At 45.9% G+C, this 15,054-nt stretch overlaps 1 protein-coding gene across 2 annotated transcripts; it reads right to left on the minus strand.

Moving 5' to 3' along the window:
- Nucleotides 1–267: 267 nt before the first annotated feature.
- Nucleotides 268–11,606, minus strand: LOC119661553 (aspartate--tRNA ligase, mitochondrial). 2 transcript variants are annotated; one of them, XM_038070944.1, is made up of 13 exons: nt 11,459–11,606; nt 10,909–10,984; nt 10,795–10,843; nt 10,515–10,738; nt 10,199–10,448; nt 9,969–10,144; nt 9,823–9,906; nt 3,397–3,962; nt 3,217–3,343; nt 2,799–3,155; nt 2,562–2,744; nt 1,137–1,271; nt 268–1,076 (listed from the first exon to the last, which is right to left on the minus strand). In XM_038070944.1, exons 3-13 carry the CDS (start codon nt 10,820–10,822, stop codon nt 405–407), a joined length of 2,802 nt encoding a protein of 933 aa, XP_037926872.1. In that variant the 5' UTR covers nt 10,823–10,843; nt 10,909–10,984; nt 11,459–11,606; the 3' UTR covers nt 268–404. The 2 variants fall into 2 exon arrangements, with proteins under 2 accessions (XP_037926872.1, XP_037926871.1); XM_038070943.1 differs by lacking the exon at nt 11,459–11,606 and having other exon boundaries at nt 10,909–11,109.
- Nucleotides 11,607–15,054: the final 3,448 nt, after the last annotated feature.

Here is a 15,054-nt window from a genome sequence, read left to right on the forward strand (position 1 = left end):
AAAGTAAACCGCAACGGCAAAGGCACGCTCCTCACTATTCCAACGCATGATGGCGACTGAACCGTGTCGAGACAAAACTTTACAGTATCCCCTCTTGAACGAGACCACTAGCGCTCCGCTATGACATCAACTAACTGAGTGGCGCGCATTTTAAAAAAGGAAGTTATGCTGTCGCACCCTGTAGTTCCCTAGCTTGATCTCCATTCATTAAAAATATCCCAGCAGCGCCACGCTGTTCTCATTATCAGAAAAATAATAGGCTAAGGGTTATCGCAATAAACTTACTTTATTTCTATAATTCATAATTCATCAAGTCATTGGAAAACGACAAAATATGCTACTGCAAATTGCGTAGTGCAGTCTTTTTACACACACTTACGAGCTAAAGTCCTTACCAACTACGATTACACTTTTTCAGTTTTGGTTTCAACTTCTGCTGTGTCCATTTCTTCCGCGCCGGAACCCTCATCTTCTTCTGCTTCTTCCTCTTTCTCTATCGGAACATCAGACATTGCTACCAATCCATAAAGTTCCTTTTCTTCCTCTGATATTGGAACGGGAGCTTTAGACAAATGATCCTTGCCATTTAATCCCTTCGGGAATGCAATAACATCACGAATCGATTTCGTATTGCAAAGTATCGACATCAGTCTATCAATTCCTAATGCGATACCACCGTGTGGCGGACAACCTGAATTCAAAGCGGAAAGTAAATGCTGTAAGTGTTCATGGGGAATTTTCAGAATATCTTCAAGAACGAAAAGTTGTTCTTCATGATCGTGAATTCGAATTGATCCACCGCCAATTTCTTGACCGTTCAAGACTAGATCGTAGGCTTGCGAGCGAATCTGGTCCAAGTTTTCTTTCTCTTTGAGCAATTCTCTGTCTTCCTCGTGTGGGGCGGTGAAGGGATGATGGGTGCTTTCTAAAACGTCCGGGTCAGATTCGCTTCTAGTGAACATGGGGAAATCAACGACCCAGAGGAAATTGTATTTGTTGTTTTTGCGTTTAGGAATGAGGTCGCGTTTTTCTAAGTCCTCGACGTACAAAAGGCGAACTTTGCCGAGAAGATTTTGCTGTAAATATGATTATTCTAAGGCTATAGGTTCTGAAAAATATTGTTCTGAACAACTTACGGCAGCTTCTTTGGAACCAAAGGCCATGAGGAGTAAATCTCCCTTTTCAAGTTGCAATGAAGTCCAAAGAGACTTCATCACTTCATGGGAGAGAAGTTTATTGAGCGCCTCTTTAGTCCATTCTGCACCTGATTGCTGGATGAATACGGAGGTGAGCTTGCGAGGTGGGCTTTTAAAATATTAGGTTCGGGAAAAAGAAATGTCGTATTTGTGATCGAAATTTGACGCTTTATTTATCATACTTAGAATTATCCGCTTTAAATCAAATATGCGCCGTTTTGTTCGCATTTAGAAGGCAATTTCATTATCCCCCCTTCCTTATTTACAAAAAACTCGGACAGCCAGTTTTCACAAGCCTCTTTTGAGGCCAACTTAGTAGCACCAAGAGCGTTTTGCATGGACCAGAAGAGATGGTAATCACTTGGTTCCAGGTCCGGACTATACGGTGAGTATGATAGGACATCTCATCCGAGCCCCCGTAGCTTCTGGCGGGTCTTCAAAAATATGTGGGGCCGAGCGTTGTCCTGGTGGAACACAACACCATTCCTATTCACCAATCCTGGCCGCTTCTGATCAATCGCCTGCTTCAAACGGTCGAGTTGCTCACAGTAGAGGACCGAATTGAGGATCTGGCCATAGTTGAGCAACTCATAGTGGATGATTCCCTTCCAATCCCACCAAACACACAGTAAAACCTTCCTGGCCCTCAATCCGGGCTTGGCGATGGTTTGGGCCGGCTCGCCACGCTTCGACCACGATCTTTTTTGCTTAAGGTTGTCGTACGAGATCCACTTTTAATCACCAGTCACCATCCGCTTCAAAAATGGGTCGAATTCGTTCCGTTTCAGCAGTGCATCGCAGGCGTTGATTCGGTCCAAAAAATTTTTTTGCGTCAACTCACGTGGCACCTAAACATCCAGCTTTTTTGGAATCCAATCTTCTGCAAATGATTCCAAACGGTTTTAATGGTCTATGCCCAGTTCCTGGTCAATCGAGCGAGTGCTCACATGCCGGCCTACTTGGATGATTTTGACGATTTTATCGGTTTCTACGACGATTGGCCTACCAGTACGGGGTGTATCTTCCACATCCACTACACCAAAACCAAATCGACCGAAACAACGCTGTGCTGTGCGAATCGTTACAGTATCGGACCCATAAACTTCACAAATTTAATTTTTTCGTCAGCCTTCGTTGCATTTTCACCTCTCAGGTAGTAAAAACGTAAAATATGACGAATTTCTTCCTTGGTGGACTCCATCTTTGACGCGCTATAACTTGAGACTGAAACGTACGATCACGACACTGTCACTGTATAGTATGACCCGATGCGATAAGTACAACACAAGATATGTTTAAGTGTCGCCATCTATTGACAAAATACGACATTTCTTTTTCCCCCAACCCAATATGTTAACAACTTACCCGGTTGATTTTATGCGCCACCATTTTACAACCTGTGCCTACCGCTAGGGTTTCAAATTGTTTCTTCAAAGCAGCCGACAAATGCGCGTTCTGCTTCTTCACAAGAATCGAGTATGCTCCGAAGTTGGAAATATCTTTCTTAAGCTGCGCATTGGTCGCTAAAATGTCTGTTACGTTTTTGAACTGAAAAATATTAACTTGAAATTCTGCTACTGAAAACATCCACAAAATGCTCACCATCATGTCAAATCTCATATCCGGTTTGTCACTGCCATATTTTTCCATAGCTTCAGCATAGGTGATTCTCGGAAACGGTTTGGTAATAGGTTCCTCATTCTGTGGCAAACAATGCACCAACAAGTCTTCAATCAGTTGAATAATACTTTCGCGATCTGTAAATGACATTTCTATGTCGAGTTGAGTAAATTCTGGTTGGCGATCTGGTCGGGTAGCTTCATCGCGATAGCACCTGGCTATTTGGAAATAACGATCAATTGCACCGGCCATAAGCATCTGTTTGAATTGCTGTGGACTTTGCACGAGGGAATAGAAATGCCCATGATTTCGTGTTGGCACAACGAACTCTTGTGCACCCTAATAGCAAGAGGGAAATAAATTTTAGGTGTTAATGCACAGAAGGAAAACAAACTCATACCCCGGGTGTGCGACGGAATAATGTTGGTGTCTCGACCTCCACGAAGCCTACTTGATTCACCAAGAACTCTCGCATTTTCATCAGGACAGCGGACCGCATTCGAAGGTTCTTCTGCATGTCAGCGAATCTATACAAAAAAATGTTATTTCAAACGATCTCCAAATCCAATCTCCGTCTTACCTCAAGTCAATATATCTGTGCTCCATTCTCAATGCCTCCCTCGACCTGTTGTGCTCCCGCACTTCGATCGGAAGATTTGGCATAGCCTCGTTAAGTACTTCAATTTTCTTGGCGCTCACTTCAATTTCTCCGGTTTTCATGTCTGGATTACGCATGTGCGTAGGGCGCGGGATAACGGTGCCTTCCACTCTTAAGATTGACTCAAATGGTATATCATCGAGTTTCATTTCCTTCAGTTCGGGTGATAGGATCACTTGAGTGTGTCCGTAGCCATCACGAAGTACAATGAATTTGTTCATCCGTTGAAATTCAAGCCACCCGCAAAGAACCACTTCCTCGTTAACATTGGTGCTGGTTAGTTCGCCACAAGTATGGGTTCTAGTGGTGTAGATGTTTAAATCTGCTGTTTTGGGAATAGGAGAGATGGCTCTACTGCTTTCTTTAGGTGATTCTTCGGTAGGTGTAGGCTTTTGTGGCTTTTCTTTGACAGGTCCTTCGTAAGGTTCCTCGGGATCTAATATTTTCAGATCATCTACGACAACTTCAATGTCGCCAGTTTCAATAGACTGGAATTGCAAAAGAATATGTAGAAGTTGTGAAAAAAGTGCGGATTAATCATGGCGATGTGGATAGATAATTATTTGATTCTCTGACAGTGGAAAAAAAGAAAAAAATTTACATGTCCATGTCACGAGGAGCACGGGGGGTCTTCATGTACCCAACTCCGCCACGTTATTTACATAGCCCAAGCCCGGGTCAAGGAGGAGGGTTTTTTTTGGGAGTAGGATAGGTGAATGCGTTTACGCACAGAGTGTTGAATTCCCGCAAGAGTACGCTGTCGGACTACCAACTAAACACCTCCCTGTCATCAGAGAACTAGCCTGGAACCGTTTGATACATTAGTTCGGGCTCTATTGGCTTTGGGATACTTCAAGTCAAGGAATTCCTTTCACCAACGGGAGGGGAGGAGAAGAAGGGAGTTGTCAGTTCAGGGAACCCCTTACCGTCCGATCGCTCCGCCGGTCGAGTTCAATCTTCTTCGCAATAAGAATAGCCCGAACATAATGCGCACCACGATTCCAGCCGCCAGCGCCCTCCAGCATCTCTCTGACAATGTTGTCTGGAAAGAACTCCCCGGTGTCTTCATAAAGCTGCTGGCAAAAGCCGCCCCACCTCTCGCAAGAGGAAAAGGTGTGTTCAATGTTGTCCACCACTCCATTGCAGAACACACAATCAGGAGATCGCGCCTTCCTCCATGCCCGCTTAGAAGTTGGGTAAGGAAGTAATCAATCTCACCGTGCGTTCGGTTCAACCACGGGTCTAAATTATCGATAAGCCGCACAATCCATCTACTACTCGGTAAGGGTGCGTTGACGTTCTTCACGGGGAACCACCTCTCTTAAGTTCTCGTCCTTACGGCGGTAGATAGCTTCGCGCACCTTGGCAAGGAGGGCAACGGGGTTTACTCCCGCGATCACCATCACAGCCGGTTCGGAGACGATGCAATAAGCAGACGCCACTCGCAAAACTCTCCCCTCTACACTTGAGTAAGGCGCTTATGATGCACCTCCTTGTTAAGGGCATCAGCCCATACATCCACGCCATAGGGCAGAACCGACTGCGTTGCTCCCATAAGGAAACGTCTCCTAGTAGATATAGGGCCCCCAATATTCGCCATTAGCCAACTTAAGGCCGCGACACCAGATGCAGCCCTGTCCACTGCTGCTTTGATTTGCTGGAAGAAGCTCATCTTCGAGTAGAGCATTAAACTAAGGTATTTAACCGCTACTTTTGACTCTATAGTCAACTCGCCGAATGATATGGAACGCAGGGTCGGGATTCTCCTTCTGATCAAGATGACTACTTTGGTTTTTTCTAGCACAAGGCTGAAACCGTGAACAGTCATCCATTCGCTTACCCGTCGCATCAATATACCAAATCTGTTTTGCGCCTGTTCAACAGTGCGTCCGGCAACAAGTGCCGCAACGTCATCAGCATAACCGACCAGGTGCGACTCTTCGGGCATACCGAGTTTCAACAGACTATCATAAGAAGCGTTCCAGAGGTTCGCCTCTAGGATGGATCCCTGTGCTACTCTCGACGTGATTTCCTTCCTCCTTTGGCTCTCTAGCGTCTCATAGAGCAGGGAGCGATCTTTCAGATAATCCCTCAATATTCACAAGAGATAGCTTGGCACGTGAAATGAGTTTCCTAATGTGCCTAGCATGCCGGTCACTGTTTACGATGGTATCTCCTTCTTTGGCTTTTTTTGCACGTTCAGAATTGCCACTTTTCTCGGTAGGGTGAAATCGCTTTTGCCTAGCGTGTCGAGATATCATTATTTCGATTGTTTTCGATCGACTTAGATGTCGAGATGAATTTATGCCAGTCCGTGCTTATTAGTTTGGATGACAAGATCTTGCCATAGAACGCAATTTTTCAGTAACTTCTTGACAATCGGTGCGAATCAATAATGGTCGCGAGTGTTTTAATTTCAGACACGAACAGAGTGAATTATGGTAATATCTCCGCTTTCCTTTCTGTGAGAGAACGCTCACTGTCTCCGGTATGTTATATCCGCGACATAACTTTGGGATCTACTTCTTCTCTTTCATTGAAACATCGCCTTCGTCCTATTGATTACCAGTTTCGTTCAAAAATAAAGTCGTGAAGTTTGAACGAACCCTAATAGCAGCACATCCACCTAAAGTGAGGCATATAACAACTGTTATTAAAGCTGTATTCATACTTATCAACACGAAGAACTGTTCTGGGTGAGAGACTTGTGAGTGGGGCCCATTGTCGAGGAGACGGCTTCGTTTCAGTTCGTTGTGCGGAAGTCAAGTTTTTCAGCCTTTACCTAACACCAAACGAATTTATGTAAGCTTTTCGGAACCGGCTCGCCGCATCGGAGGACGAGATTAGAAGCACGGAAGCGAAACTTCTAGTCGGATGAGATTTTAACGCTAGAGCCCTCGAATGGGATATGCCCACAATCAGATTCTCGAGGTACACAGATTCTGGAGATGGCTGCCAGGACAGGACTTATTGTCCTAAATAATAATAAATGCCACTATCCCTGACGTAACTTTTGGTATGGAGTGAAAGAATTCATGATCAGTGATCATTAGTACATTTGCTTCGAAGTGACAAACAGCTCTCTCTCCATCGATCGCCCTATTCTATGGAAGCAGCGAAGATGGAAGAAATCGTGAAGGCACTTTTTGCTGTCCGTCTCGTCCGAATTGACGCTCTCGATGAAGAATTAAGCACTGAGGAATGCCCCCTCTTCACTGCACCGATTGACTGACGCAATATGTGCTGCGAGAGAATACTCACCAACACAATATGGTTTTAGAGCGGGGCGACCCATAATTCATGCCATTGAGGAGGCGGTGCAAGCAGTAAAACTGGCTGAGGCACTCAGTCGTCACTGTCGGCCAGTGATGCTCCTTGAGATCCTTGACGTAAGAAAGGCCTTCATTTCTGCAAGTTAGTGCGACATGCTCGTGGCACTAGAAAATCGTTTCCATACTTAAGGCTAACTATTGCGAAAATTCATGAACTATTTAAAGGGCCGAGTCCTACTCTATGAGACCTGGGTAAGACAGGATCGAATGTAGGTAACATCAGGGGCGACTCAAAGACCTATCCTTTAGAACGCCTTATACGATATTCTTCTACGACTCGATGTCTGATGAATCGCATCTGGTCGGGTACGCGGATAATGTAATGGAACTGGTTACCGCACGCACGGTTGAGCAAGCTCAGCGCACACTGGGAATCGTGATGCGGCGAGTACGCAGATGGATAGTTGAGCATGGATTCTCTCTAGCTTTAGAGAAAACCGAAGTCGAAGGAGAGGGTTCCCTTAATCCTCCCTGAGTGAAACCATGGTCTTTTCGAAGTTGGCGGTGAAAGACCTCGGTATCACGATAGACATGCAGATGAGCCTCTTCGAGCAGATTCGCAAAACCGCAGACAAGGCTGCTATGTTTGCTATTTACCAGATGATACGTAATGTCGAAGGTCCCTTGTAAAGCAGGCGTCATTTGCTGATGAGTGCGGTTCAGTCCGCCCTCCTTTACGGTTTCGAAGTATGAGCCGATTCCTTCAGGAAGGGAATGTACCGTATAGATACAAAGAATGGGACTCTGTGAGTTGTATCCGCCTATCGTACCGTCTCGGAGTCAATAGTGTAATAGTGACCGCGACAGTTACTCCGATCGCTCTCCATGCTGGCGAGCGTTCTTATATACCTCAGAAAAGCGAGGGCAATAAGGAAGCTGTCGCATGTGAAGAGAGCTCGTTCTCTCTGCGCATGGTAGCAATCTTGGGAAAGAGAATCGAGAGGTAGATGGACCGCGCATCTAATAAAAGATGTGCGGCCGTGGTTTAATCGAAATCATGGTGAGCCTGACTATTACCTAACCCAGCTGCTCAGCGGACATGGGTATTTTCAAACTTACCTGCACACAATCGTTACGGTAAATCACCACCGCCTGACTGCATTTATTGCAAGGACGTGGTGGATGATGCCTACAGCCCCCTTTTCTTCTTGAGAAGGTAGGAACGCTACCGCCATCACTTTCGATGGAAGGGTGCTTTTGCGTCCCCGGGCACCATAATGCCATGTCTTGCTGCAGAGCGAGGACACCTAGAGCCAAGTGTCACGTTACACAAGGCATTCTTAAGACAAAAAAAAAGGGAAATGGATAGGAGAGATGCCAGGGTAGCTGAGGCTCTCTGAATCCACGGGGTTTTGGTCCTATACTGAATAGGCCTGGCCTGACGTAATGTGTCAAACGGTTTCATCCTAGGCGCTCCAGCTTAACGCGGAGATGCTCTATCGCAAGTAACCTTCTAACACACAAAAGTAGTGGACAAGCCACTGTGTATGTGTGAGCCATAGATCCTGAGCACCCAAACTGTAGTTAAGCCGTTGAGGGTTTAACGTGAGCACTTGTCTTGCGACTTAATTTCACGATCTTCTTAAGACACGGATTGATCTTGTGACCACAATCAGAGCCCCGCTGAGACAAGCAGCAACGGTAGCAGTCTATACCAAGTGCATGGCTTAGCATTCATACTGGTGGATGCAAGACATACCTAAATCTCTACCGAACTAAGGAGTACGGCACCCGTGTTGAAATGCAACACCACGCCGAGGCCCGAAGATCTCTTCTCGCTTGAGCATCACCACAACCCCCATGAAACTCCCACTAGGGGGCCAACCGCCAACAACTGAGCTGTACTTACATACAACGGGAGTTCACCCGAAGTATGAGAATCCAGGGGCTATCTCGGTTCCCATGGTACCAATATACCCCTGGTAAGGTTTCGTGACAATTGCCACTTCAGATGAGTCCCCGTGCAGACTCGGGTCTGATCGCCCTGATTAGGTCTTTGGAGCATTCACCTACTGCATCACGGCCGGCAATCCAATGCGATACAGCGTGTCCCCGTGCCACCACTTGGAGGTTCTCATCGGCCACTTGGTTGTGGTTCAGCCGACAGGGTTGCCGCTCCGTCTTCCTCACCGCCACCTCTGAGCACCACCCACACTGTAGTGATCCATTGTACCCGACTCCTCCGTCCAACGTGCTATCCCATATTCGTTTATGTATCGCAGGATTTCCGCTAGTGGATGTAATGCGCCACCTGCAATTGGAGCACACCAACAATGAAAATGTGTCTGATGCTTTGCTTCGCCATTACAGAATAGACATGTATCATCTTTTGCAATCCTTGTTCTGAACTCATGTCTAGCTAGTGAATTATGGCGAGTCAGAATGCCCACAATACTTCTGCAACTCTTCCTGTTTTTCGGAAGGACAAACTTTCCAGTATTTTTGTTTGGTTGTTACAGGAAAAATTTGGTGCATCAACAGCATTAGGATTCTGCGAATTGCCCCTAAGGGGCATTATCCAATGCTACTGACTCTTCAATTTGCTGGTTCCAGACCCCCTCTACACCACAGCGACCATGCAGAGTAGTTCCACGGTATTGAACCTAGAAATATACTTCAATTGTTTTCTACGTTGCTGAACGATTTTTGGGTTGAAGAAAGGACAGTTCTGCCCCTTAACCGCTCATCAATCATCCTCAGCTTTACAGATTGTTGCATATTGTTCTAAGGAAATGCCCATTTCTCGTTTTTATTCGAAGGATAGATTCGTGCTTCAGAGCCCTGCTCTGCTTTTGAGGTTTAGAAAGCCTCAGTATATCCTGCCACGTATTCTTCTGATTCGTGTCAGTTTTCTCTGCATTTGAAGACAACTCCATATTTCCTATCAGACAAACGCATGGGAATCGGAGAATCAAAAGGCATTTCAAACATTGGTTCTTCCGATGTCATGTGCCCCGCCTACCAGCAATCGCTAAATTGTACTTTTACCTTCCTCACAATCACCACATATACTTACCACATTCCTGTTGCTCTTCGGCCTGGCAACAACACGTCCCTTTACCAACAATAAAGACTTTTCGTCCAACTTATCAAGCGATCTCTGCAAAAGAGAATTTCCCACTATAGCAGTCACGTTAGAAACGATATCGCTTTCCCTCTTACATGGTTTTCAACAATAATCTGTGTTTGCCCGTAACCGTCCTTCAACTGTTGGAACTTCGAGTTCGCAACACTGTGGAGCCAGCCGACAAGTTGAACATTCTTCCCCACATCGTCCACGCGCAAGTCATTGCAGGTGAGTTCGCGGTTGTCGAAATATTTGATAAGATTGTCGGAAACTGAAGAAGATTCATGAGTGAATGGACACCAAATCTCCTGATCTCAGGACTTACCGGCGCGCTTGAACTCGGTGCTTGTGATTCCCTTGAACTTGGTGTTCGCCATGGTACTGTACGATCGCTTCTGGTTGTACGAATGATTCGCAGGCATAATCGTGCCCGTTAGTTCCTCAACCTCCACCTCAATCTCGCCAGTTTGGAGGGACTCGTTGCGGTATGATGTCGGTCGTAACATGACTTTCCCAAGGATGGTGATCACGCTGCTTTCGGGCAGGTTGCTGAACTTCCGGGCCAGCCGCGGGGTCTGTCGAAAGAGCATTTGGGAGGAGTTAAGTCCCGCCTACATTTCATTCAAGAAATTAAGTAATACCATTTCTTCGTTTATCAAAAGTTGCGTGATTCCATGTCGGTCGCGGATTTCAGCGAAACGACTAATGCGTTTCTTCCCCAAGCGGCCGGTCATCTCTACATATTGGCCCTGATGTTCGGCTCGGAGCTCTCCGCAGTTGACCATTACGGGTGGGGGCGGCGGCGGCTGTTGCATCATCAAATTCGCCAGTCCTACGTCCATGAGGGGCGTAACATTGGCAGGGCCTGTAAATGATAAGGAATGTCATTGGCGCCTAACTTGCTGTTAGTCATGTGCTTACCACTCCTGTTTCCTCTATTCCAGTTCATTCTCGGAATATTGGTGATGCTCTGGGGAAAGTTAAGTTTATGGAAATCAATTTTTCATTGAATGGTGCTGGATAAAGGAGTCTTACCTGCTTCCTGAGGATTTGATAGCCTGTCAGCTCCCGTGAGAGGAGAACTCGAAGGGTCTGTGGTATTCTGTGTGAACTGCGAATGAAAATCATCACAAACTAATGAATTAGTCACAATAAGTTATCGCCGGCAGAAACCGAAAAATAAGAGCAAAAGCCGTATAACCTCATACTAGAGGTTTTTACGAAATATAGGAAATGTCAAGCCCATGGGAAGGTTATGTTTTCAAGAGTCTGCATTACCGCCGATGTCTTCTTATATTTGTTTTCTGATAATGTTTGAGGTTGCGCACAAGATGGTGCGAAGTACCCCGTTCGGAAGGGAGCTGCATTCAAGCCGCCTAGTGATGTTTATTGACGCGCAATGATATAATTTTTTGGGAGTTTTTTACTTTTTCTTTAATCTGGAAAAACATTGGGTCTTCTACTGTTATAGGCTTTGAGTATTCTATTCCAAAAACCGGAGACAACCGGCGTCGGAAAACATTCGCTCTTATCAGTATGTGGCTGCCATCGTCCCAAAAACAAGTATGTAAGAATGAACACTTACGCGAGAAAAATAATCCAACTAAACTTTTTCCCTAGATGGGCACTTCCGCCAAGAATGATTTACCAAAAACTAGTTTCGAAACTTCCAGCTTTAATTCACTTATTTACTCACAATTCGACGCAGATAAACCTCCTCGGTCAGCTTGTCAACAAAGCTGTCAGTGAGGCCTTAACTACCGGAAGTTGGCTACACCCAAGTTTGAGAAGCACAGAAGAAGTGAGTTCCTCAAAAATTTATTATGAAAATTTAAAAGCGCTAAAGTCCAAAGTGGATACTAAAAGTTAGTTTTAAATAAAATACATTATCATAATCAACGCCGGAACAACCGGTATCCGGTCTATGCCTGCCTTAATAAGGAACTCCAGACATCCCGGTTTTGCGCCGAGGTCCACCAATTCGATATCCCTAAAAGCTGTCTGGCGTCCTGGCCTACGCCATCGCTCTATCTCAGGCAGGGTCTGCCTCGTCTTCTTTTTCTACCATAGATATTGCCCTTATAAACTTTCCGGGCTGGATCATCCTCATCCATACGGATTAAGTGACCCGCCCACCGTAACCTATTGAGCCGGATTTTATTCACAAATTTTTAACGGCGATTGGATGTTATTATTATTCTGTTAAGGGAAAGTCAAACCGCGTCCTTGAAGAATTATTGTGCCCCTTTTACTGGTTACTGGATCATAGTATCTCAAGCAGGCCTGTAACTGTTAGGAACTTTAGTATGTTCCCCACTTCCAGAAGTTTTAGCTTTGCATCTGGTATTAAGTGTTCTCCCAGATGTATCGACCTACTTTGCACAAGTGCCGGACACTGTCCCAGGACGTGCATAGAGGTTTCGTCCTCCTCCTCACAAAACCTACAGGCAGTGTCCGTAGATTGTCGTAGTTCAGCCGACAATGACCAGTGAGGATTCTCACTATGATTCGGAGGTTCTTTTTGGTGAGGTTTAAGCAATCCTTTGTACGCATGGGTTCGTATCCCCCAATAAGCACCCTGGACTGCTCCATCCCTGGTAGGCCCGTCCAATATAGTTTCCTCAACCGTTTCTCTTCGTTTCTTAGATTCATAGCCATGAAACCGTTTTCGATTCCACAGAAGGGTTCTGGCCCGTGTAAAGGCATCCCTGCTCCCTTCTTGGCTAGTTCATCCGCTGCCTCATTGCCTTCCAACCCAGCATGGCCTGGAACCCAAAGTATCCAGACCTTGTTGGACGAGCCGAGTGTATTCAGTCTCTCAAGGTATTCCCATACCAGTTTAGAGTTCACCTGGTTGGACCTAAGTGCCTTGATCGCTGCTTGGCTATCGGTGAGAATAGCTATGTTCTGCCCCCTGTAGTTCCTTTGCAGATTAAAGGAGGCACATTTGTCTATGGCGTAAATTGCTAGTGTACCTGCCCATTGACTCAAAGTACATTTTCCTTGGACCAATGACACCGGCACCCGCTCCCTCTGCTGTGAGGGATCGGTCAGTGTACCAAGTAATCAGTTGTTGGTTTAAGCCGTATGTCGCAGCCACGCTCTCCCAGTTTGCCTTGTTACTCCAACGTGTTTCAAACTTCTTATCGAAGTGAAACCTCGTTGTCATATTGTCCCTCGGTATCAGTAATTCGAGATACCGCCTAGAAAGGATATCAATCTTCCTTTGATTTAGGCAGCTCCCCACCTCACTCATACTACCGGCCATCCTGAATATTGATCTCCTTGCCTGGATCTGTATGTGCAGATGAAGAGGGGTTAATCCCAGAAGGGGACCTCCAGGGATGCCGTTGGGCATGTCCTCATTGCCCCACTAATACACACGCAAGCCAGCCTTTGGAGCTTATGTAATTCCCTGGCTTGTGTGCTGAGTTGGGTTCTTTCTGCCCAGATTACCGCTCCATAGGTAGTATCTTCGGGCTGCAACCCCATTTTTTTCCTGCTATGGATCTGCAAGTCATCAGAGCCCTCGTGGCTTTCCGACAAGTGTTTCCGACATGTGTCTTCCAGAGTAATTTTTGGTCTAGCGTGATTCCCAAATATTTGATCTCTGTTTCTCGTTTCACCTCCATATCGTGTAATGTTATGGCTTTCAGGTGATCCAGCTTACGCCTCCTAGTGAATGGTACTATGGTGGTTTTGGTTGGGTTGATCCGCAGTCCCACCTTCCTGCACCAGGCACTAGTAACCCTTAATCCAGTTTGGATTCTATCACATAGGGTATCTTCATATTTGCCCCTACAGATTAGAACAATGTCGTCCGCGTAGCCCTGGACTTGTATTCCAGTATTTGATGTTCTTGGTTGGTTGTTTTTTGGTGCTGACGTTGCCATTATATAGCCCAAGATCTCGTGCCGCCTGCTCAATCTGAATGAAGGCAGTTTGAACGTCTCGGGTTGTTCATCCCATGATGTCGATATTGTCAGCATTGGCCACTAGGCTTAAAGGATCGTGTCACTCTCATTTACCTCAGCATCACGGATTACTTTTTCCAGGGTCAGGTTTAAGCGGACGCATGATAGGACATCCCCTTGTCTTAGCCCGTTGTTGATGGTGAATGATCTTGGGAATGATAACGCTGCTTTGATTTGGCCTCGTACATTGGTCAGAGTCAGCGGAAAATATCTTATAGATGGTACTTAGCATGGGATGTATGGGACAGATAATGCCTCCCTGCCAGTCGTCAGGCATTGATTCGCTGTCCCACACCTTGAGCATAAGATGATGTACCGCTCGGTGTAATTGTTCGCCCCCATATTTAACCAATTTGGCTGTAATTCCATCGGCTCCTGACGACTTATGGTGTTGAAGCCGGTGGATTGCACGGGCTGTTTATTCTATGCTTGGTGGTGGCAGTATTCGTCCGTCATCTTCAGTTGACCTCCGCCGATATTTTGGTTGTTGAGCAGTTCATCAAAATACTCAACCCATCACTCCAATATGCCCATTCTATCAGAAATCATATTTCCCTCTTTGTCTCGGTAGGATGAGCATCGAGGTATGCAATGCTTCATCCTGCTGACTTATTGGTAAAACTTTCGCGCCTGGTGCGGTTGTTCCCTGCACTTTTCGAGTTCACAGACCTGCTGGCTCTCTCAGGCTTCCTTTTTCCGTCTGTGAAGTCGCTTCTACTCTCGCCGGAATTCATGATAAATCTCCGCGTGTGCCCGCATCCTTTGAGAATGCAACATTACTCGGTATGCAGTATTCTTCCGTTCCGTTACGAGTTTACATTCATCGTCGAATCAGCCGTTCCGAATTTTTTTTTGGGACAGGGACCAAGTACTATGTTTGTGGTCGTATCAATGATAACGTTCTTCAGGTGATTGTGAAGATCATTAGTCGATGCTTCATCTCCAGGATCTCTGTTGACTGCGGTTATTACGTCATCCATTTCACCCTTATAGGTGTTACGGAAGGCTGTGCTGTGGATAGCTTCAGTGTTAACCTTCACCTGATTGTCAGGGATTCTAGGTGGTATTTTTATTAAAGCCCGGAGCACTATGCCAACGAGATAGTGATCCGAATCTATATTGGCACCTCACATGTTCTGACATTCATCAAGGCTGAGAGGTGGCGGTGTTCAATCAATATTTTGTCAATTTAGTTGAAAGTGGTCCC

The sequence above is a fragment of the Hermetia illucens genome, chromosome 1 (assembly GCF_905115235.1).
Source record: "Hermetia illucens chromosome 1, iHerIll2.2.curated.20191125, whole genome shotgun sequence".
NCBI classification, from domain to species: Eukaryota; Metazoa; Arthropoda; class Insecta; order Diptera; family Stratiomyidae; genus Hermetia; species Hermetia illucens.

What these genes read in the sequence shown, in the direction of transcription:
- LOC119661553 (XM_038070943.1), bottom strand. Translation starts at nt 11,001, where the DNA reads ATGATTTTCATTCGCAGTTCACACAGAATACCACAGACCCTTCGAGTT. An exon ending in CACCGAGTTCAAGCGCGCCG is followed by an intron (nt 10,145 to 10,198) that starts GTAAGTCCTGAG and finishes AATCTTCTTCAG; the next exon opens with TTTCCGACAATCTTATCAAA. An exon ending in AGATTATTGTTGAAAACCAT is followed by an intron (nt 9,907 to 9,968) that starts GTAAGAGGGAAA and finishes TCTCTTTTGCAG; the next exon opens with AGATCGCTTGATAAGTTGGA.